We start from the raw sequence: 22,597 nt of genomic DNA, 5'->3' as shown, positions 1-22,597 counted from the left end.
GCAAAACTCCACACCGTGACATAGTTTCTAATCAAGGAGCACTGCTGCCGCCCATATATTCAATCATAGGGGAGTCGGATGGTATGATCAAATTCATTTAGAAGGCTTCCATCTTAAGGCACAATGATGCATACAACTAAATTCATAGAAAAGGCTAGGCAGTTAAAAGGACAAAAGGTAAATACTTTACTTAAATGATATGAAGTTTCAGACCACAGATGTATAAGCATTTCAATGCCGGAATAGCTTACGGAACCATAACCATCAAGCATTTTTCCAACCATTCGGTGTCCAATTTGTGGATATTCATTCACAAAGAATACCGACTTATATCCAATAAAATATCCTGCAATGACTGTAGAGCCTTGACTTTGTATTGTCAACTATTAACATTTCACAGTCTAATACCTTATGAGGCACAATGATGGATGAAAGAAACCTCACATTCAACAAAAATAATGAACATTTAACATTACAAGGAATGGCATACAACTTAATTCGTAAAAATGGCTAGACATTTAAAATTTAAAGGAGAAAAAGGAATACTTTAATCGAACAATATAAAGTTTCTATGACCGCTGGTGTATAAGCATTTCTATGCGGGAATGATTTATATCCAATATAACAACCTGCAGAGATTGTAGTGTCTTCTTTGTATTATGAACTCTTAACACTTCACATTTGGTACCTCAATCTGACAGAAGGCCTCTGGGATAATCTCAAAAGATGACCTAGGAAGTATATTAGTTAGCTTTATTCTAAAAATGGAGAAAGGATTGGAGGCAGGGGTGATGCTTGCTTGCTGAATGTAGAGAAATCATATCCTGAGCCATATATTGATGCTCAATAAAGATGTCTGAAAACAAGCATCGAACTCCAAGAATGATGACACAAACCTGCATGCTGCTTCATGTTCCAATGTTTTGCTAGTCATCTGATTAAGGCTTCCAACTATTTCAAAAGAACCAGGAAGAATCATCCTTCCTTATCAGTGTGCCCCCTAAGTTGGTAAAATTGAAAGGAGAATCATATATCAAGTCACTATCAAAACCACTGCTGTGGTTCTTGAATGCTGGTTCAGAAGAAATAGTTTGAGCATGAAAGTACTAAGGAGGCTGTACTGCTTTGATATCTTTCCCAGCATGGTCATAAGAAGAATTTATATCAATTGTAGGTTTCTGCAAAAAATGGTACAGATCTGTAGCAGCTGGTTGCTGAAGACAATTTTGTTCCTTACTAGGCGTTGGCAGCAGACAATTTGGACCAACATTTGGTGTCTGTAGAGGGGCATTTGGATTGAAAGCTGGTTGCTGAAGATGACTTTGTTCCACGCGGACATTGGAAAAAGACAGTTTGGACCAACACTTGGTGTCTGCAGAAGGGCATTCAGATATACAGTTGGCTGCTGCTGTGCAGGATTGGAATCTTCGATCAGTGGCTGCTAGAGAGAATTCTGATCTATAGCAGGGTTCTGATCCACAAATACAACTGAGTGAAGAGGATTTTCCCATACAGAACTGTTCTTGCTCGGTATCTGCCGCAACTCGTCAGCTGCCACCCTCTCCTGAAAACCCTGCTGCAGCTTATTATTATTTGGAGGCAAAGCTATCAGCCCCTCCTTCCTGTCATCATCAAGATCAACAAGTCTGTCATCTTCAACACCAGCATAAAAAGCATCATCCTCAATGTCAACATCATATTTAGTGGAGCTGCTGCTAGAAGTCGCGGCCTCCTTGTGGAGAGTCAGTTGAGGAGCATCAAGGTGGAGCTCCATGTATGACTTTATCTCCTGATGGAGCACAGAAGACCAAAGTGTTCTCTCCTTTGCAGACATTTTGTCTTGGAGACATCTCGAATTCTGCACGGTCCTCTGAATGTGATCAAAATCCGGGGAGATGTTCTTGATGACTGCAATAAGGACACTAACCTTCCAGGCTTTTTTGAGGTCATGTGGCTTCCTGTATGGCACAGGCCCCTGGTCCCTGCACAACCCGAGCTGGGGCCACCAGTCCTCCTCCATGGTTGGCCACCATTGCGGCGAAACTCACCGGTCCAAGGGGAACCTCCTTTGAGGAGGCTCGCATTGCTGCATCAAGGAAGACAGTAGAGATCCTAGAGTTGAATCCTGGAAACCCATCAGTAGTTGTGGAATCGAGACCGAGGTATTTGTCCCATGCGATGGAATGTTATGTTCGAGTCGATATCTCTCAACCACCAATGGGCCATTGTGATCAAATCACACCTTCTCCTTCCACCAACCCCTTAGATTATCGGAGGCGCCACTTACAGGCTTTCCTTTTTCTGGGATAATACCATACACAAAACCCCGAGCACCACCTAAATCCATTAGTATTAGCATGTACTCCAAGACCTTATCATGAGCTCGAGACATCGTTTTCCTCCGAGCTTGATCTGTTGACTGTCTCCCTTTTCCATCTATTTGCTGCTTGTGATTCTTCTGTCATCGTTCTATCAACATCCTGGTGTGGCGTATCCGTGTCTCTAGCTCTTCTATACTAATATCATCATCATCATCACTAATATCTTCATCATCCATATCTATGTCATCAGAAGCATCGGTGAGATAGTTTTGTAGTTCCTCCACAGAATCTCTCGCACTATTGGAGGCCCTAACCTGGTCAGGAGAGGTGGCCGGGCCACAAGCTATATCCTGACGGATTGAAAGATAAATACCAATCGTCCTAAGCCTTCCAGAGCACCTACCATTTTCTGATGCTTCTCCTTGCATTATCTCAGAGAGACAGCCGCCAAAGAAATCAAGTCTATTATCCACAAAGTTTACAAGACTGGGAAACAAAATGCTTCCTGTAATACACAAAAGAAACTCTTTAGTATCTCTAGTATCTTGGTGCCATAAAGAGACAATATTTATCAATTCATATGCAAGATCATGCATCAAAAATAAAGAAACTTATCAATATAGGAGGAAAACATCTGGCACAAAAATTGATTAAAACTAACATTAGAAGCATTACAAATAGATTTTTTTGCTGATTAAAACTACAAGCAGATTTTAACCTACCTAGCTTAGTCCCAAAGAGCCTGCTTCCAACTATTTGTTTTTCTTCTACTTTTTGTGAAAGGAAACAAAGTGGAGTTTTGCATCTTTATGCCAAAAATGATAAAATAGAAGAATCACAATTACACATTAATTCCACATACGAAAATAAGAATAAGACGATCAATCAAAAAAAAATGGAGCCTAAAATGAATGAAAATGATTGGGATAATTGAAAATGCTTGAAGGAGATAGGCTCAAGATCTTTGGTTACTTGTTCGAATTGAAAGGTGATTTATCTTCCTCTTCCTCTTTTAACTCTGGGCTATGGGGTTGCTAGCATGCCAAAACGAGTGGATTGATCAAGGAGTTTGGTTAAGAGACAAGGTTTGGTCTTGCCTCAGAAAGAGGACTTTCATAATTTTTAGCAGAATGGGAATTACACAAAGAATGAAAGAAATAAGTAATTACTCATTGATAAGCGCAGCAAACTTGGTTAGTAGAGAAAATTGATAAAGGATAGATTCAAAAAGGAACATATCTATTATGGATTCAAAGACCAGAGTCAAAGCTGACGACAGAGGATAGAATTGATAGAACAAACAATATGATGCAAAAGCTGATCTTTAGTTAGATGAAATAGTGCCATCCCATTTTTCTCCACAAGATTTTTCATCGGTAAGCATGAAAGCTTGGTTTCAAATTTGCATCTCAAAGTCAATAAAGGAATCCATGAACTAACTCATCATTATATACACTCCAAGCTTATAGACAATCACATCTGCATAATATTGAATGTAAGCAACTAATTTGTGAGCAAAACTCCACACCGTGATATAGTTTCTAATCAAGGAGCACTGCTGCCGCCCATATATTCAATCATAGGGGAGTCGGATGGTATGATCAAATTCATTTAGAAGGCTTCCATCTTAAGGCACAATGATGCATACAACTAAATTCATAGAAAAGGCTAGGGAGTTAAAAGGACAAAAGGTAAATACTTTACTTAAATGATATGAAGTTTCAGACCACAGATGTATAAGCATTTCAATGCCAGAATAGCTTACGGAACCATAACCATCAAGCATTTTCCCAACCATTCGGTGTCCAATTTGTGGATATTCATTCACAAAGAATACCGACTTATATCCAATAAAATATCCTGCAATGACGGTAGAGCCTTGACTTTGTATTGTCAACTATTAACATTTCACAGTCTAATACCTTATGAGGCACAATGATGGATGAAAGAAATCTCACATTCAACAAAAATAATGAACATTTAACATTACAAGGAATGGCATACAACTTAATTCGTAAAAATGGCTAGACATTTAAAATTTAAAGGAGAAAAAGGAATACTTTAATCGAACAATATAAAGTTTCTATGACTGCTGGTGTATAAGCATTTCTATGCGGGAATGATTTATATCCAATATAACAACCTGCAGAGACTGTAGTGTCTTCTTTGTATTATGAACTCTTAACACTTCACATTTGGTACCTCAATCTGACAGAAGGCCTCTGGGATAATCTCAAAAGATGACCTAGGAAGTATATTAGTTAGCTTTATTCTAAAAATGGAGAAAGGGTTGGGGGCAGGGGTGATGCTTGCTTGCTGAATGTAGAGAAATCATATTCTGAGCCATATATTGATGCTCAATAAAGATGTCTGAAAACAAGCATCGAACTCCAAGAATGATGACACAAACATGCATGCTGCTTCATGTTCCAATGTTTTGCTAGTCATCTGATTAAGGCTTCCAACTATTTCAAAAGAACCAGGAAGAATCATCCTTCCTTATCAGTGTGCCCCCTAAATTGGTAAAATTGAAAGGAGAATCATATATCAAGTCACTATCAAAACCACTGATGTGGTTCTTGAATGCTGGTTCAAAAGAAATAGTTTGAGCATGAAAGTACCAAGGAGGCTGTACTGCTTTGATATCTTTCCCAGCATGGTCATAAGAAGAATTTATATCAATTGTAGGTTTCTGCAAAAAATGGTACAGATCCGTAGCAGCTGGTTGCTGAAGACAATTTTGTTCCATACTAGGCGTTGGCAGCAGACAATTTGGACCAACATTTGGTGTCTGTAGAGGGGCATTTGGATTGAAAGCTGGTTGCTGAAGATGACTTTGTTCCACGCCAGACATTGGAAAAAGACAGTTTGGACCAACACTTGGTGTCTGCAGAAGGGCATTCAGATATACAGCTGGCTGCTGCTGTGCAGGATTGGAATCTTCGATCAGTGGCTGCTGGAGAGAATTCTGATCTACAGCAGGGTTCTGATCCACAAATACAACTGAGTGAAGAGGATTTTCCCATACAAAACTGTTCTTGCTCGGTATCTGCCGCAACTCGTCAGCTGCCACCCTCTCCTGAGAACCCTGCTGCAGCTTATTATTATTTGGAAGCAAAGCTATCAGCCCCTCCTTCCTGTCATCATCAGGATCAACAAGTCTGTCATCTTCAACACCAGCATAAAAAGCATCATCCTCAATGTCAACATCATATTTAGTGGAGCTGCTGCTAGAAGTCGCGGCCTCCTTGTGGAGAGTCAGTTGAGGAGCATCAGGGTGGAGCTCCATGTATGACTTTATCTCCTGATGGAGCACAGAAGACCAAAGTGTTCTCTCCTTTGCAGACATTTTGTCTTGGAGACATCTCGAATTCTGCACGGTCCTCTAAATGTGATCAAAATCCGGGGAGATGTTCTTAATGACTGCAATAAGGACACTAACCTTCCAGGCTTTTTTGAGGTCATGTGGCTTCCTGTATGGCACAAGCCCCTGGTCCCTGGACAACCCAAGCTGGGGCCACCAGTCCTCCTCCATGGTTGGCCACCATGGCGGCGAAACTCGCCGGTCCAAGGGGAACCTCCTTTGAGGAGGCTCGCATTGCTGCATCAAGGAAGACAGTAGAGATCCTAGAGTTGAATCCTGGAAACCCATCAGTAGTTGTGGAATCGAGACCGAGGTATTTATCCCATGCGATGGAATGTTATGTTCGAGTCGATATCTCTCAACCGCCAATGGGCCATTGTGATCAAATCGCACCTTCTCCTTCCACCAACCCCTTAGATTATCGGAGGTGCCACTTACAGGCTTTCCTTTTTCTGGGATAATACCATACACAAAACCCCGAGCACCACCTAAATCCATTAGTATTAGCATGTACTCCAAGACCTTATCATGAGCTCGAGACATCGTTTTCCTCCGAGCTTGCTCTGTTGACTGTCTTTCTTTTCCATCTGTTTGCTGCTTGTGATTCTTCTGCCATCGTTCTATCAACATCCTGGTGTGGCGTATCCGTGTCTCTAGCTCTTCTATACTAATATCATCATCATCATCACTAATATCTTCATCATCCATATCTATGTCATCAGAAGCATCGGTGAGATAGTTTTGTAGTTCCTCCACAGAATCTCTCGCACTTTTGGAGGCCCTAACCTGGTCAGGAGAGGTGGTTGGGCCACAAGCTATATCCTGATGGATTGAAGGATAAATACCAATCGTCCTAAGCCTTCCAGAGCACCCACCATTTTCTGATGCTTCTCCTTGCATTATCTCAGAGAGACAGCCACCAAAGAAATCAAGTCTATTATCCACAGAGTTTATAAGACTGGGAAACAAAATGCTTCCTGCAATACACAAAAGAAACTCTTTAGTATCTCTAGTATCTTTGTGCCATAAAGAGAAAATATTTATCAATTCATATGCAGGATCATGCATCAAAAATAAAGAAACTTATCAATATAGGAGGAAAACATCTGGCACAAAAATTGATTAAAACTAACATTAGAAGCATCACAAATAGATTTTTTTTGCTGATTAAAACTACAAGCAGATTTTAACCTACCTAGCTTAGTCCCAAAGAGCCTGCTTCCAACTATTTGTTTTTCTTCTACTTTTTGTGAAAGGAAACAAAGTGGAGTTTTGCATCTTTATGCCAAAAATGATAAAATAGAAGAATCACAATTACACATTAATTCCACATACGAAAATAAGAATAAGACGATCAATCAAAAAAAATGGAGCCTAAAATGAATGAAAATGATTGGGATAATTGAAAATGCTTGAAGGAGATAGGCTCAAGATCTTTGGTTACTTGTTCGAATTGAAAGGTGATTTATCTTCCTCTTCCTCTTTTAACTCTGGGCTATGGGGTTGCTAGCATGCCAAAACGAGTGGATTGATCAAGGAGTTTGGTTAAGAGACAAGGTTTGGTCTTGCCTCAGAAAGAGGACTTTCACAATTTTTAGCAGAATGGGAATTGCATAAAGAATGAAAGAAATAAGTAATTACTCATTGATAAGCGCAGCAAACTTGGTTAGTAGAGAAAATTGATAAAGGATAAATTCAAAAAGGAACATATCTATTATGGATTCAAAGACTAGAGTCAAAGCTGACGACAGAGGATAGAATTAATAGAACAAACAATATGATGCAAAAGCTGATCTTTAGTTAGATGAAATAGTGCCATCCCATTTTTCTCCACAAGATTTTTCATCGGTAAGCAGGAAAGCTTGGTTTCAAATTTGCATCTCAGAGTCAATAAAGGAATCCATGAACTAACTCATCATTATAGTACACTCCAAGCTTATAGACAATCACATCTGCATAATATTGAATGTAAGCAACTAATTTGTGAGCAAAACTCCACACCGTGATATAGTTTCTAATCAAGGAGCACTGCTGCCGCCCATATATTCAATCATAGGGGAGTCGGATGGTATGATCAAATTCATTTAGAAGGCTTCCATCTTAAGGCACAATGATGCATACAACTAAATTCATAGAAAAGGCTAGGGAGTTAAAAGGACAAAAGGTAAATACTTTACTTAAATGATATGAAGTTTCAGACCACAGATGTATAAGCATTTCAATGCCAGAATAGCTTACGGAACCATAACCATCAAGCATTTTCCCAACCATTCGGTGTCCAATTTGTGGATATTCATTCACAAAGAATACCGACTTATATCCAATAAAATATCCTGCAATGACGGTAGAGCCTTGACTTTGTATTGTCAACTATTAACATTTCACAGTCTAATACCTTATGAGGCACAATGATGGATGAAAGAAACCTCACATTCAACAAAAATAATGAACATTTAACATTACAAGGAATGGCATACAACTTAATTCGTAAAAATGGCTAGACATTTAAAATTTAAAGGAGAAAAAGGAATACTTTAATCGAACAATATAAAGTTTCTATGACTGCTGGTGTATAAGCATTTCTATGCGGGAATGATTTATATCCAATATAACAACCTGCAGAGACTGTAGTGTCTTCTTTGTATTATGAACTCTTAACACTTCACATTTGGTACCTCAATCTGACAGAAGGCCTCTGGGATAATCTCAAAAGATGACCTAGGAAGTATATTAGTTAGCTTTATTCTAAAAATGGAGAAAGGGTTGGGGGCAGGGGTGATGCTTGCTTGCTGAATGTAGAGAAATCATATCCTGAGCCATATATTGATGCTCAATAAAGATGTCTGAAAACAAGCATCGAACTCCAAGAATGATGACACAAACATGCATGCTGCTTCATGTTCCAATGTTTTGCTAGTCATCTGATTAAGGCTTCCAACTATTTCAAAAGAACCAGGAAGAATCATCCTTCCTTATCAGTGTGCCCCCTAAATTGGTAAAATTGAAAGGAGAATCATATATCAAGTCACTATCAAAACCACTGATGTGGTTCTTGAATGCTGGTTCAAAAGAAATAGTTTGAGCATGAAAGTACCAAGGAGGCTGTACTGCTTTGATATCTTTCCCAGCATGGTCATAAGAAGAATTTATATCAATTGTAGGTTTCTGCAAAAAATGGTACAGATCCGTAGCAGCTGGTTGCTGAAGACAATTTTGTTCCATACTAGGCGTTGGCAGCAGACAATTTGGACCAACATTTGGTGTCTGTAGAGGGGCATTTGGATTGAAAGCTGGTTGCTGAAGATGACTTTGTTCCACGCCAGACATTGGAAAAAGACAGTTTGGACCAACACTTGGTGTCTGCAGAAGGGCATTCAGATATACAGCTGGCTGCTGCTGTGCAGGATTGGAATCTTCGATCAGTGGCTGCTGGAGAGAATTCTGATCTACAGCAGGGTTCTGATCCACAAATACAACTGAGTGAAGAGGATTTTCCCATACAGAACTGTTCTTGCTCGGTATCTGCCGCAACTCGTCAGCTGCCACCCTCTCCTGAGAACCCTGCTGCAGCTTATTATTATTTGGAAGCAAAGCTATCAGCCCCTCCTTCCTGTCATCATCAGGATCAACAAGTCTGTCATCTTCAACACCAGCATAAAAAGCATCATCCTCAATGTCAACATCATATTTAGTGGAGCTGCTGCTAGAAGTCGCGGCCTCCTTGTGGAGAGTCAGTTGAGGAGCATCAGGGTGGAGCTCCATGTATGACTTTATCTCCTGATGGAGCACAGAAGACCAAAGTGTTCTCTCCTTTGCAGACATTTTGTCTTGGAGACATCTCGAATTCTGCACGGTCCTCTGAATGTGATCAAAATCCGGGGAGATGTTCTTGATGACTGCAATAAGGACACTAACCTTCCAGGCTTTTTTGAGGTCATGTGGCTTCCTGTATGGCACAGGCCCTTGGTCCCTGGACAACCCAAGCTGGGGCCACCAGTCCTCCTCCATGGTTGGCCACCATGGCGGCGAAACTCGCCGGTCCAAGGGGAACCTCCTTTGAGGAGGCTCGCATTGCTGCATCAAGGAAGACAGTAGAGATCCTAGAGTTGAATCCTGGAAACCCATCAGTAGTTGTGGAATCGAGACCGAGGTATTTATCCCATGCGATGGAATGTTATGTTCGAGTCGATATCTCTCAACCGCCAATGGGCCATTGTGATCAAATCGCACCTTCTCCTTCCACCAACCCCTTAGATTATCGGAGGTGCCACTTACAGGCTTTCCTTTTTCTGGGATAATACCATACACAAAACCCCGAGCACCACCTAAATCCATTAGTATTAGCATGTACTCCAAGACCTTATCATGAGCTCGAGACATCGTTTTCCTCCGAGCTTGCTCTGTTGACTGTCTCTCTTTTCCATCAGTTTGCTGCTTGTGATTCTTCTGCCATCGTTCTATCAACATCCTGGTGTGGCGTATCCGTGTCTCTAGCTCTTCTATACTAATATCATCATCATCATCACTAATATCTTCATCATCTATATATATGTCATCAGAAGCATCGGTGAGATAGTTTTGTAGTTCCTCCACAGAATCTCTCGCACTTTTGGAGGCCCTAACCTGGTCAGGAGAGGTGGCCGGGCCACAAGCTATATCCTGACGGATTGAAGGATAAATACCAATCGTCCTAAGCCTTCCAGAGCACCCACCATTTTCAGATGCTTCTCCTTGCATTATCTCAGAGAGACAAGCCGCCAAAGAAATCAAGTCTATTATCCACAGAGTTTACAAGACTGGGAAACAAAATGCTTCCTGCAATACACAAAAGAAACTCTTTAGTATCTCTAGTATCTTGGTGCCATAAAGAGAAAATATTTATCAATTCATATGCAGGATCATGCATCAAAAATAAAGAAACTTATCAATATAGGAGGAAAACATCTGGCACAAAAATTGATTAAAACTAACATTAGAAGCATCACAAATAGATTTTTTTGCTGATTAAAACTACAAGCAGATTTTAACCTACCTAGCTTAGTCCCAAAGAGCCTGCTTCCAACTATTTGTTTTTCTTCTACTTTTTGTGAAAGGAAACAAAGTAGAGTTTTGCATCTTTATGCCAAAAATGATAAAATAGAAGAATCACAATTACACATTAATTCCACATACGAAAATACGAATAAGACGATCAATCGAAAAAAATGGAGCCTAAAATGAATGACAATGATTGGGATAATTGAAAATGCTTGAAGGAGATAGTTTCGAGATCTTTGGTTACTTGTTCGAATTGAAAGGTGATTTATCTTCTCTTCCTCTTTTAACAACTCTTTGGCCTCAAAACTTCTGCAAATAGAAACTTTTCTTTCCAACCAACGCTAGCATCTTTCAAGCACCAACCATATACGGAGGAAAGAGATGCTTGGACAAATGGAATCAGGGAGATTGGAACCATGCGAAGCCCACAATCCTAACATGAACTGCTAAGGATCGAAGTCTCCCTCATGCACAAGTGGCTTTCATTCACAAAGTGGAGTTTTGTGGCATACAAAGATAACTTAAAACTTGTAAAATGTCCCATAAACGCCCTCATCTGTGATCATCATATCAAACCTACTCCTTATTCATCATCACAGTTCGAACACAACCGCCGCCAAACAAGAGAAACATAGAAATAGACTCCAATAAAGATGTAAAAAATAGGTTTTTTACTACAAAAAAGAGTGGCAATAGTTTTGAAAAAGGTGATTGATAATAGAAACAAAGTGCAGAGAAACCAAAACAATTAGAGAGGGAAGCTACGAAAAAGGTACTTTTGGAATCTAAAATCACGTAAAAAATAGCATCGGAGGCCATTGCAGAACCTTAGAAAAGCAAAGATGAGAGTATAAAGCAATTACGAACCACAAATAGAGACGAAAAACAAAACATAAAGAAGGCATAGAAAAGTAGCATCAACTTCTGGTGATAAGATTAACAAAGAGAGGAGGCCAAGTTCCAACCTTTGAGCGATTTCCTATACCACCATAGCTCATTCACCAAGCTCCTCCTCTCTCTCGCTCCCTCCCTCCTCCCACCCTCTCCTCAAGCTCTGATACCCGGGGAGGGGACAGGCTTTGTTTGTTGAGATACAGGAAGGCATGGGGACTTTAAATAGGAGCCGAATTCCTCAGCCCCCATATTTTTTTCACCCGAGATTTGAGCATCTGAAATCCAAGACACCATAGAAATCGCGCTTTAAGGAATCCGAAATTACCATTTTACCCACTACCCTAGAAATGCAAGCACAAGTAGAAACCATGCACTCAAATGTCATCAAAGCCACCAGAATAAGCATTAAAAATAAATAATATTTACTCATTAGATACTTTGATTATTTAAGTTTGTTTTTTTTTACAAAAAGTATAGATGTGGAGAATACTTTGGAGAAAGAATGCCCTTCTATGATAGGATGCATGTCCAAGTAAATAAGTAGTGCAAATTTCGGCTACATTGTCAAGATTTGAAAATATAGAGTAATTTCATGGAGTAATGATATAAATGGCATATGTATATTTTTTATTTAAAAAAGAAGTAAATAATTTCAAGTTGATATCATGCAATGATAGATTCTTAATATTTAAGAGGTGATTTTTTGTGGTCGAATGAAATTTTCATTACAAAAAATAATCGCATTCATATTACGCCAGGCTTAAGAGATTTTTGGAGAGATAAGATCCTCTAATATTTAAATATTAAATCACTTATTGGAAGAACATATGAACTTCGAGAACATGTTCTAACAAGAAATAAGTCTAGAAACTGCGGAAATTATTTCTATTCATAAATATTAATTACAAAATTATTTAAAAACTAGATTGCCTAGAAATTAACCAATGAACGACACCAACTATTTAGAATAATCACTACCAAAACATATGCAACATGTGGTAAAAGAAAAGTTACACTACCATATTATTATTATTACTTTTTTATTTACATGTACCAAAATTTGAAATACTAAATTGCAAAGAGCATCAAATATAGGTAAATCGGATGAGTCTCCATTCAAAGTATGAGCTCAATTGGCATAAGATATTTGTGGGTAGTATTAGATTTCTTTGTGCAAATACCGCTATAATGTTGTAGCACTCTGCATGATGAACGAGCACTCTAACCGATAAGGATTATAATTTTCTAGCTTGCTCCTAGAAAGTGTATGAGGGTAAATTAGTCATTTGACATATGGGTAACATGTCCATTTTGTTGAAATCCAAGGATATTCTTGTAAACTAACGAGATGGCTCTTTACTAAAGGGTGGTTCTATATACACCCCCCCTATTGCTCAGGACACCCCCCCATTTGCTAAGGACACCCCTAAAAAATTAAAAATTCCTAAATTACCCCCCACCCTTCCCACCCCCTCACCTAAATTGCTCTCTACACCCCTCAAACCCCCCCCCACCCCGCTCTTCCCCTCCAAAACACCCGCCGGCTTCTCCCTTCCGCCCAAAAAACCTCGCCTCAAGCACCTCCCCGGCCATCTCCCGAGCAACGAGCACCTCGCCGGCGGAGGAGGAGGGGGGAGGCGGAGGAGGAGGACGGGGAGGCGGGGGGAGGCGGAGGGGGAGGTGGGGGATGGGGAGGAGGAGGAAGGAGGACGGGGAGGTGGGGGAAGAGGAGTGAGAGGAGGTGGCGGAGGAGGAGGGGGGAGGCGGAGGAGGAGGACGGGGAGGTGGAGGGGGAGGTGGAGGGGAGGAGGGGGGAGGTGGGGGATGGGGAGGAGGAGGGAGGAGGACGGGGAGGTGGGGGATGGGGAGGAGGAGGAAGGAGGACGGGGAGGTGGGGGAAGAGGAGTGAGAGGAGGTGGCGGAGGAGGAGGGGGGAGGCGGAGGAGGAGGACGGGGAGGTGGAGGGGGAGGTGGAGGGGGAGGTGGGGGATGGGGAGGAGGAGGAAGGAGGAAGGGGGGGTGTACTGAGAAAATTTCAAGGGCAATATGGTAATTACACTAAAGGTTAGTTTGGATATTTTTTTTTTGGTTTTTGGGGGGTGTCCTGAGCAATAGGGGGGGTGTATATAGAACTACCCTTTACTAAAATAGGGATATGCCTAAGATCTACTCTTGATGAAATAAATCTTACAAGATTCACTACGTGTCTTTGCCTATCATATTGCCAACTAGTTCCTCTAAATGGAGAGATATTTGCTGCATTATTCACTTAACTACTATATCGATGAAACATTAAGACCAGAGGCATGAATTTAGAAGCTTTCCAAAGATACTTTCTCCTCTCAAATGCAATCTAATTATTATTATTATTAATGCAGTCTAATTATTACTATTATTATCTTTTGAGCCGGAAAAACTTATTGCTTCCCTAGTTATTTTGCATTAAAAGGACAACTTGATGAATTAAGACCTGAAGAAAAAGATGTCATTTTGTCCTGTTCATATGGGCAAACAATGAGCTTATTCCCTATTATACGTTTCAGGCAGCGGGCCATGAAGAAAGATGAATGTAGCCATATTTCTCATTTAGAAATTAATGAATAGAAGTTTCTTTTTTTAACCTTAAAATCTTCACCTCAAATTGGATGGGACTATTTAGTTTGGTTGAAGAGATCCTAGTCGTGCACGACCGCCATGAGTTTTATAGTTAATAAACCCTAAACCACGTCAAATATTCTTCTATACTATTCCTAGTTACATTTGAAGGGAGATAGTTAACCCATCATAGTAACTATAAATATAGGGTACTGCTAGTCCCTTTTCTACTCACAAAAAGAAGGCTCTAAGGGGGATCCTTGTTGATCCACTACATGAAGTAGGTGAGAAAGAGAGGATGAATGCGTCACATTAGTCTCTAGTAGGTAGTGTTTCTACTTTCTAGTTTACGTATGGTATGGAAATGCACGCAGGGGATGGGGTCCATGGTGTAAAGTACATTCTCAACCTTATAGACTTGTGACTTTGCATGAACATATGATCATAGGACTTGAGCATATAAGTTACTATACGCATAAGAAGAATTTTGTGAGGAATTTGGATAACATTTGCTGAACAAATTTTACATAAAGAGATTGCAAACATCAATATCATTGCAGTCTCTTTATGAAAATAGTAGCTTATGGATTGTTAAATAACATAGGATCTTTATTGAGGCTTGCGAATAATATTTGTCGATCGAGTTTGATATCAGAGCCGAGCTTGCGGTATTTGCATATATTTGATAACTTAGAGATTGGCAGGCGACACCTAATATTATCAAGGATGTGGTAAACATTTTTTTCTAAACAATTTCATATAAAGACTGCAAACGATATGCAGTCTTCACATAAAGGCTCAAATAATTGCATTCTTTTTCAATAACCAAGGGACCTTTAAGTAACATAGAATATTATTATGGAATTATTGATAATTCTCCTAAAATGGTTTTCTCTCCCAGCTTCTCTTCCTTCAAAAAAGATCCAAACCATGAAAACCCTAACCAACATTGCAATCTCGCTCTCTGTCTCAATCTCCCACGCGGCCTTGGAGGCCATCAACCCAAAGGATCCTCGGAACCAGTGGTCAAAGCTCCTCTCGGGCCATGATTAATAGATCTTTGTGATTTTGGAAGAGCAATCAATCTAGGGTTTGTGCAAAGGCCGTAGAATCTAAAATCTGGATTAGACTTAAATGTCCATACCAAAGATGGATTTAGACATTCTAAGAAGATCGTAATCTTTCCCAAAGTCTTAATCTTTCCGTCGAGATTACATTTCATACTACAACCTCGATTGTGTTTCCTTGGATTTTTCTGCTTTTTTAAAGAATTTTTAATAAATTATTTAGACTTATTGCTTGCAAGAAATTGGTTCAGATGTAGGCAATTTCTCCGAATTTCTCGTATTTTCATCCTGATTCCATTTGAGTAATATTTGGATGTACGGGAAATCATGACATTTTACACTTTTTAGAATTATAAATCACGATTCTATTTTTTAAGCAATGAATTGGGCAGTTAAGTATGATTTTGTGATGTTAAGTATCTAATTGGGGATGACATATCGAAAAGATCCTAAATTTATGAAATCAAACATTTTTGTTTTGAGTAGAAGTTCAGAAATTAACAGTTTTTCTCCTATCTTCAAATTTTTCTATTTTAAACTTACTCATTTTGCCAGCCAACCAACCAAATTCATAAAGAAAGTAAATCATAATTTTTCAGTATAAAAGCTCCAAATGCAACCTTGGTAATAGAAGATAAGCAAGTGCAGTGAAATCTTGTTATGTTTTGTTTTTGTTCTCATTAAATCTTTCTTAGCTAGGGGTGGCAATCGGGTCGGGTCAGATACATATCGGGTTGGATGCAAGTTGGGTCAAAAATTTATCAACCTAAATCCGACTTGTTTATTAAACAAATCAAAATTTCATATCTGAATCCGACCTTTTTATTAAACATGTAATCCAACTCAACCCACGTAATCTATTTATTAAACGGGTTAAACAGATTAAACGAGTTTTTAACTGGTTAAATAGATTTAAATATATTAACGGATTTAGCGAGTCAGGTTAAACAGGTCAGAAATAGGTTAAGCAGATTTCAAACAATTTAAACAAGTTAAACAAGTCGGATCTTAATAAAATGGTTTTTGTATAAAATAACTAAATAATTATTTTTATAGAACTCATTTAATTTTAAACTTTTTTAAAATGTATTTTACTAAAAATTGTCAACCAAGCAGCCCTATCAATTCGTGTGAGAATTGAGATGATGCCGGAAAAAATTTTATCCTCTTCATTTAGTTGGAACTTGAAGTGAGTCGCTTTATATTTACTGAAATTTTGCAGAAGGCTTCTCCAAGGGATAACCGGGCAGGGCACAAACAAAGGATGGCTAGTTAAAGATTTAGACTCGCTCATGCCTAGTAGCACGAATTCTTTTTAACAAAATTATCATTAAGTAATTATTTTTATGGAATAAAATTGTTTATAGCACCATAAGGGTTGCTTGGAGCAAACAGATGAGACATCAAATCCAAAAACATTGACTCCAGGAAAAATCCTTTGAGAATTCATAGTCTTCATTAAAGATAACATTACACAAAATTCGGTGGCCGTTAAGTTAACGCCCAGGTGATCACTAGTCCCATAGAAATTACTCCCAAACTTCTCTAGCTTTATGTGGTGCTGTAGTTAAGTCATCCACCTCGCCATGCAACGTAGAACGAATGTCTTTTTTTTTTCTTGATAAATTTAACAGCCATGATTTATTCGCATTTTTGGTTACGAGATTGACACAGGCAGCGGCATGTATACTGAAAATCCTAAACGCTGTAGGGGATTTAATAGTCGGTCCTCTTATAGATTGGAGTACAACTTTCATTTTATTTTATTTTATTTCTTGCTATAATGGATGACTTTTACAATTCCAGCATGAATACATCTAAAAAAGTCAAAAATTAATAAGTGTCGGAGCACTTTAGGTAGCTTTCTTTCACCAATTTAGAGAAATCCCCAGAGTGATTTGCTACAAATGAAGCCACCCAATCGGCAACTTTATTGGTCTTCAAAAGCGACGTCTCCACCTACCGTGCCCCAAATATTCCGGAGTAGAAGATGGCATCCACCCATGCCACCGGTGCACTCTTGAATCTATCCAATCACCATAGCCGAGTCACTTTCGAGCATAACTGCATAATTTCGAAATTTCTTTAATTCGTGCTCACTAGAACTTTAACACCCATCTTAAGTTTATCAGTAGCAACTGTAAACAATTATATCATATAGGTGCGTAGTTACAAATAATTATGTAAATGCAAAGATAATATAATTGCGTATGGACAAATATAACTACGTACAAAAGTTACTATAAGTATATGTATGCATGCAAATTTTGTATAGGTGTGTGCGGGACTGAGAACCTAGTGCTAACGGTGTCATGTGTTAAACTCCAATGAAAGAAAGGATTGGGTACTAACTTTTTATTTTGTTTTGATGTTTATGCAAGTACTGTAGGGAATGTTAGACGTGGCATTTTTCATCATTTTCATCCATACCACCACCAGTAACGTGAGGAATGTGATGTTCACTGGCTTGTCATATGTGATATCGATCGCAAATTAACCAACGCAGCATCCATCGACATGCAAGCAACCTAATCAACGAAAACGAGCAGCGTACACGAAAGCATGGAGGTAGGCTGTCTTTGTGAGAACTTTTAATGTCACCGCCCTTTTTGATCATCTCCTCCTCTTTTCCGACAAAGCAAATTTCCATCTGACTCCATGTTGCAGTATATATAAGCTGTATATGAGCTGTATGATTTAATGTACATGAGCTGTATAACCATCTTCAACTGGAAGAGGTGGGCTCGAGCATTGTTTGAAAATGAATAAAGAGATTCTCTCCTCTCCCTCTACGTTTTTCATGGAGCAATGTAGCTCACATATATGATAGCTTAATACATCATATTACCATGTCATTTAGTGTGTTGATATCTTCCGTACAGTCATTTCTCATCTCGACCGGTAAAATATCCAGTTGAATCCATGAACCCATCTCATCCCATATTTAAATGGTTTGGAGGAACAGCACTTCTCCATTATCTCCTCTCTCAACTGATGAAAAAGTTTACTTAAGGTCATAGACTTAACTAGAGTAGAAGTAGATTAACGGTGAGGTCCTAGATTCAAGTATCAAGAATGTATTTAGTTCGCAATTGGAATTGGAATAGGAATTGGAATGAATTAGAATGACCATATTTCTTAATATATTTGGTTTGTGACCGAAATTAAAATCAAAAAATCAATTAAATGAAGGAGTATTCTTAACAAAATCAATTAAATAGAAGGATATTTTTGAAAAGCCAATTTCTTTAGTAAATCTAGCAAAATAGGATTTAGATATTGAAAGAAGAACTGAGATTGGATCTTAGCAGATTGGGGCATTTCAATTATGATCTAGAATAAAAATATAAATGGAACTCTCTCCAATGGAGAAAAAATCACTCATTTTTATTGCGGTTCTTATCCTCCTAGAGCCCAACTTTTTTTCAACCAAACATATCCCTGGAGCGGTTGGCGGTGTTGAGTCCTGGTATATATCTGACCACTAATTCCTATATATTTTGGTGGGATGTAGGGTAGGTAGATAGTCTTATTTCAAATGGGACTCATGGATTTTGTCGTCATGGATGCTATGATAAGGGGGTATGCCTCGTCCTATCTTATCCTTTGGTTTTTGGCTTATTTGCCGTCTCTGATGAATCATATAGGCGGTTGCCTAAGGCTCTCGCTCAAATAAAATCCACCATAAAAAAAGCTTCAAAAACAAAATGAAAAAAAAAAAAAAAAAAAAAAAAGCTTTCTGTGAGTTCGCCTTAGGCTGCCTACTATAGAGAAAATCTTAAAAACAAAATAATCTTAGGTCTTCAAATACATTGGATCGCTCCTGCAGAGAGAGTTACAATAAAGTTTTGTAATATTTTTATTTTAACAAAAAAAATTATCATTTTTTTTCAAAATTATTCTTTACATTGTATATTATCTTCGAATATTAATATAATATATTTGATGTTTATTCTTCCATTTGTGGTGGACTAAGGCAATATCGCCCTAGAGGATAGAAGACTGGCACGATATTTGTGAAGTATTTGATACGATTCCTAGGGAATGCCACGTTGACAAAAAGAATTTAAGATGAGTGAGGCATCTTACCAAATGTTTTTTTACTTAACTTTTTGATTGGAATCTTTACATTTTTCCTAGATTTTCTTGCATCCTTCAAAGAAGAGACGGTTGAGAAATTAAATGACAGGATGGAAGGTCACATGCGACCAATTTAAACCGCCGCCTACCACCAAGAGAGACGAGGACGAATACACATATCATCACCGCTTATTTTAATGTCAACCTCCTTCCTCACTCGTCACCAACCTCACTGCTTTCACATTACTACCATTAAATAAGCCCAGCCCTTTATTACCAAGCAAATAAATTTATTAAAGTAGATACGTGAGATGGGTGAAGAGTAACAAAGCACTGAATGTATGCTCAAATGGAGACTAAAAACACAATATGTAACAATGAAATATTTAGCAGACTTCTAAATCAAGGAGACACAAATCAAACTATTTGGCAACCTTAGAAAATTCCGACGACGACGATGGCGACGATGAACGAAAAGCTGGCGGCGAGCAAGAGTTCGATGCCTCTAGAGCACCGGCTGCCATGGTTGCCGCTTGGAGGCGATGCAATCGGAGAGCTTGTTGATCCACCTGGATATTCAAATAAGAATAGTGAGATTATTTGAACATTTAGGGCAAACAATATTTTCATGTTTGCATGATCGAACCCGGCCGGGCCATCGAAGGATGATCCGAAACGTGCTAGATGTGTTCTTTTGGACCATGATCACTTGCATAGATGGTTCAACTATTGAGTTATGATTTGAAGAGTGATTAATTACCAGGTAATTCCGGGCCTCCACTTGATGGAGATCCACTCCCGGGAGCCATGGAAGGACTCATTGGACTACCAACTGGAATTCCAAGAGCTGCACAGAGGAATCCAAATACAAACAATACTAAATCTTGCTCAAAGAGGAACCTAAAACAAAATGGAAAGGCATAACCACAAGGCTCCATAAAATCTCGTTTCCCGGCATCTCTCCATCATATTTTGGGACCCAAAACCAACTAAATGCGGTTCCCAAAGCCCATTCCGGCGAATCCTTACCGCAAAGGCTAACGTGCGCCGGTTTTTTTTTTTTTTTTTGGTCCTTCCCCATGGCGGCAACCAGCAATACTGACCTGCGCAGGTGCTCACCGGCGGCGTGGTGACGTGGCAGACGGACGGAAGCTTGAGGGCCCTGGCGCTGTCGATCGAGATGCCGTAGGAACTGGCGGCGCCGCCGAGGAGCTCGCAGAGGCAGATTGGGTAGTTGTCGACGAGAGAGGCGAGCTCGGGGCAGCAGGCCTTGTCGGGCACCTTCGCCTTGCTGCCCGCCTGCACATACGACAGGCAGTCCGTCGTGTTCAACACCGCTGTCATGCATTCCGTGCCCGCCGGCGCCGGCGCCGGCGACTGTGCTCGTGCACCATAAAATATGGTGCATGCGACGATGACTGCGATCACCGGTGATCGGCGGACCATCGACATGGCTAAGGGTGGAGCTGAGAGATGAAGAGGAAACCGCCTCTAACTTTACCTTCTCTGCTCCTCTTGCCGCTCTTTGTAGTATGGAGGTATGCCTTAAGTAACTGCAAAGAGGTAGGCTAGGTTGGCCTTAATTTGTATTTACGTGACAGAATTGGGTTGGCGATATTGATGACTGCCAACCACCAAACTCTTTATTTATGGGTATGGGCTTCCACTTGTTCGGCTAAGCTTTTTATTCCTGTAGGGTCTATACGTTCACCGTAGATTCTTGAAGTACTACAAGTGGCCGTAGGATAAGATAGATATTGTCCAATAGAAAGAGAGCCTCAGGACATTAAAATGGAAATTACGATTTGAGAAAAAGAAAAAAAAAAAAAAGCAGCGTAAGGTGCAGGGGATTGGTCTATGGGTCATTCATTTCGCTGCAGCATGGCACAAATAACAACCAATCTTGAACTGAGGCCAAGCTGTTTCAAGACTGGTGCTCATCATACCATTCTGATAATTTGATATGGTGATGCCGGGCAGGTAGCAGATGAATGTATGTGCGACGCACAGCTACATGCATGCACATCACATGAACAGGGGCGTAGCACCATCCAATTTATGCATCTCTCTGTGCTTGATGTGTGATTGACACTACATCAAACTGTTAATTAATCTGATGAGCGTCAGTGCTTCAGCTGTTCCTGCCTCATTGGCAAGCATATTGAGACCTATTCAATCCCTGTCAATGGGAATCCATTTGGTGGAGTCGGCATCTTAATTTTCATGCCACGCCTAGAAACTTGCCAGACCTCTCCCTTTCGCTGAACAAAGCATCATTCGAGCGCATGGGACCAGCAGATGTAACGTTTTGATTTTTTTCTCCTACTTTTTTTTTTGATATCTAAGAGTTAGGAGTTGCATCACGGAGGAGACATGCGGACTTACCCATCTACCGGTAAAAGATGAGATAGCTGTGTAGGCAGATGAAGGCTCCAAAACCATCTTCTACCATGAAAATTAAGCAGCGAAGAAGAAAATCCATCAGATTTGTACAGAGATTTTAGCCTGCAGCATTTTTTTCATATACCGGATATCTCCCGTTAACATTGGTTTCAGCTGATTTGTGCTACATGGATACAGCAGATAAAAAGGAGTTCGAAAGATCAACGTACGTGAAGCTTACTGTAGCCACCCAGTATTTGTGGGTTTCATCTTTGGGCTGTTTTTCTTCAGAAGCGAGCGAACTCGCAAGGTTACTTCGTGTCTCGGAGGTGACACCAACCCCAAGAATTTAACTAGTATTCACTTTCTCAAATTAAATCATACAAATAAATGACATGCTTGTTTTAAATGTTAGTAGCTCCTCTATCTTCTTCATAACTTATTGAGACATGACCCATTACGACACTCATCAAGGTACACTCCTGCAATTTCAAATGGTTTCTGGCCTGCTGCTAGGCGTTCATCAACGCTGCACAGCTCTCTAAAACTTTTATCAACTTCTGTAAGTAATGACTTAATTTCTAAACAAATACTTCATAAACAATATTTCGACCTGATTCATAGAAACTACACTCGACCAATATCATTCATATCGAAATGCTGGTTGTAACAACCCAGGACCTCACCCAAAATGGCTAGCCGGAAATTATTATTTGGGTTCCTTGATTTTATATAAATACCTAAGATCTACCCAGCGAATAAACGATGTGGGACTTAACACACGCCCGCACAGGTTCTCACATACTTCCTCCGTTTAAGCCCTGACATCCTCGTCAGGCTAAGAGTTCATATCTATT

At 39.6% G+C, this 22,597-nt stretch overlaps 3 protein-coding genes across 4 annotated transcripts; all 3 read right to left on the bottom strand.

Annotated features, from left to right (window-relative positions):
* Nucleotides 1–5,668: 5,668 nt before the first annotated feature.
* On the bottom strand, nt 5,669–6,860 carry LOC149751404 (ETHYLENE INSENSITIVE 3-like 1 protein). Its single transcript, XM_089927321.1, has one exon. It carries the CDS (start codon nt 6,751–6,753, stop codon nt 5,707–5,709), a length of 1,047 nt encoding a protein of 348 aa, XP_089783447.1. The 5' UTR covers nt 6,754–6,860; the 3' UTR covers nt 5,669–5,706.
* A 1,674-nt stretch (nt 6,861–8,534) lies between these two features.
* LOC149751403 (protein ETHYLENE-INSENSITIVE 3-like 1a) lies at nt 8,535–10,499 on the bottom strand. The gene has a single exon (XM_089927320.1). It carries the CDS (start codon nt 10,420–10,422, stop codon nt 8,629–8,631), a length of 1,794 nt encoding a protein of 597 aa, XP_089783446.1. The 5' UTR covers nt 10,423–10,499; the 3' UTR covers nt 8,535–8,628.
* A 6,518-nt stretch (nt 10,500–17,017) lies between these two features.
* On the bottom strand, nt 17,018–20,918 carry LOC103719739 (non-specific lipid transfer protein GPI-anchored 2-like). 2 transcript variants are annotated; one of them, XM_088710739.2, is made up of 4 exons: nt 20,462–20,918; nt 20,119–20,205; nt 19,793–19,927; nt 17,018–17,342 (listed from the first exon to the last, which is right to left on the bottom strand). In XM_088710739.2, the coding sequence occupies exons 1-3, from the start codon at nt 20,808–20,810 to the stop codon at nt 19,794–19,796; spliced, it is 570 nt and encodes a 189-aa protein (XP_088566865.2). In that variant the 5' UTR covers nt 20,811–20,918; the 3' UTR covers nt 17,018–17,342; nt 19,793. The 2 variants fall into 2 exon arrangements, with proteins under 2 accessions (XP_088566865.2, XP_088566866.2); XM_088710740.2 differs by having other exon boundaries at nt 17,018–17,304.
* Between the last annotated feature and the right edge of the window lie 1,679 nt (nt 20,919–22,597).

This window comes from Phoenix dactylifera, chromosome 14 (genome assembly GCF_051530095.1).
Source record: "Phoenix dactylifera cultivar Ajwa chromosome 14, Ajwa_hap1_PhDact_Kaust_v1.1, whole genome shotgun sequence".
Classification (NCBI taxonomy): domain Eukaryota; kingdom Viridiplantae; phylum Streptophyta; class Magnoliopsida; order Arecales; family Arecaceae; genus Phoenix; species Phoenix dactylifera.
Note: the sequence above shows the minus strand (reverse complement) of the source record. Positions and strands in the feature narration are given on the sequence as shown.

Coding starts and splice junctions, on each gene's coding strand:
- LOC103719739 (XM_088710739.2), bottom strand. CDS start 20,810: ATGTCGATGGTCCGCCGATCACCGGTGATCGCAGTCATCGTCGCATGC. Junction 20,206..20,461: donor GCCGGTGAGCACCTGCGCAG/GTCAGTATTGCT, acceptor TCCTCTGTGCAG/CTCTTGGAATTCCAGTTGGT. Junction 19,928..20,118: donor TGGAGGCCCGGAATTACCTG/GTAATTAATCAC, acceptor TTGAATATCCAG/GTGGATCAACAAGCTCTCCG.
- LOC149751404 (XM_089927321.1), bottom strand. CDS start 6,753: ATGCATGATCCTGCATATGAATTGATAAATATTTTCTCTTTATGGCAC.
- LOC149751403 (XM_089927320.1), bottom strand. CDS start 10,422: ATGCAAGGAGAAGCATCTGAAAATGGTGGGTGCTCTGGAAGGCTTAGG.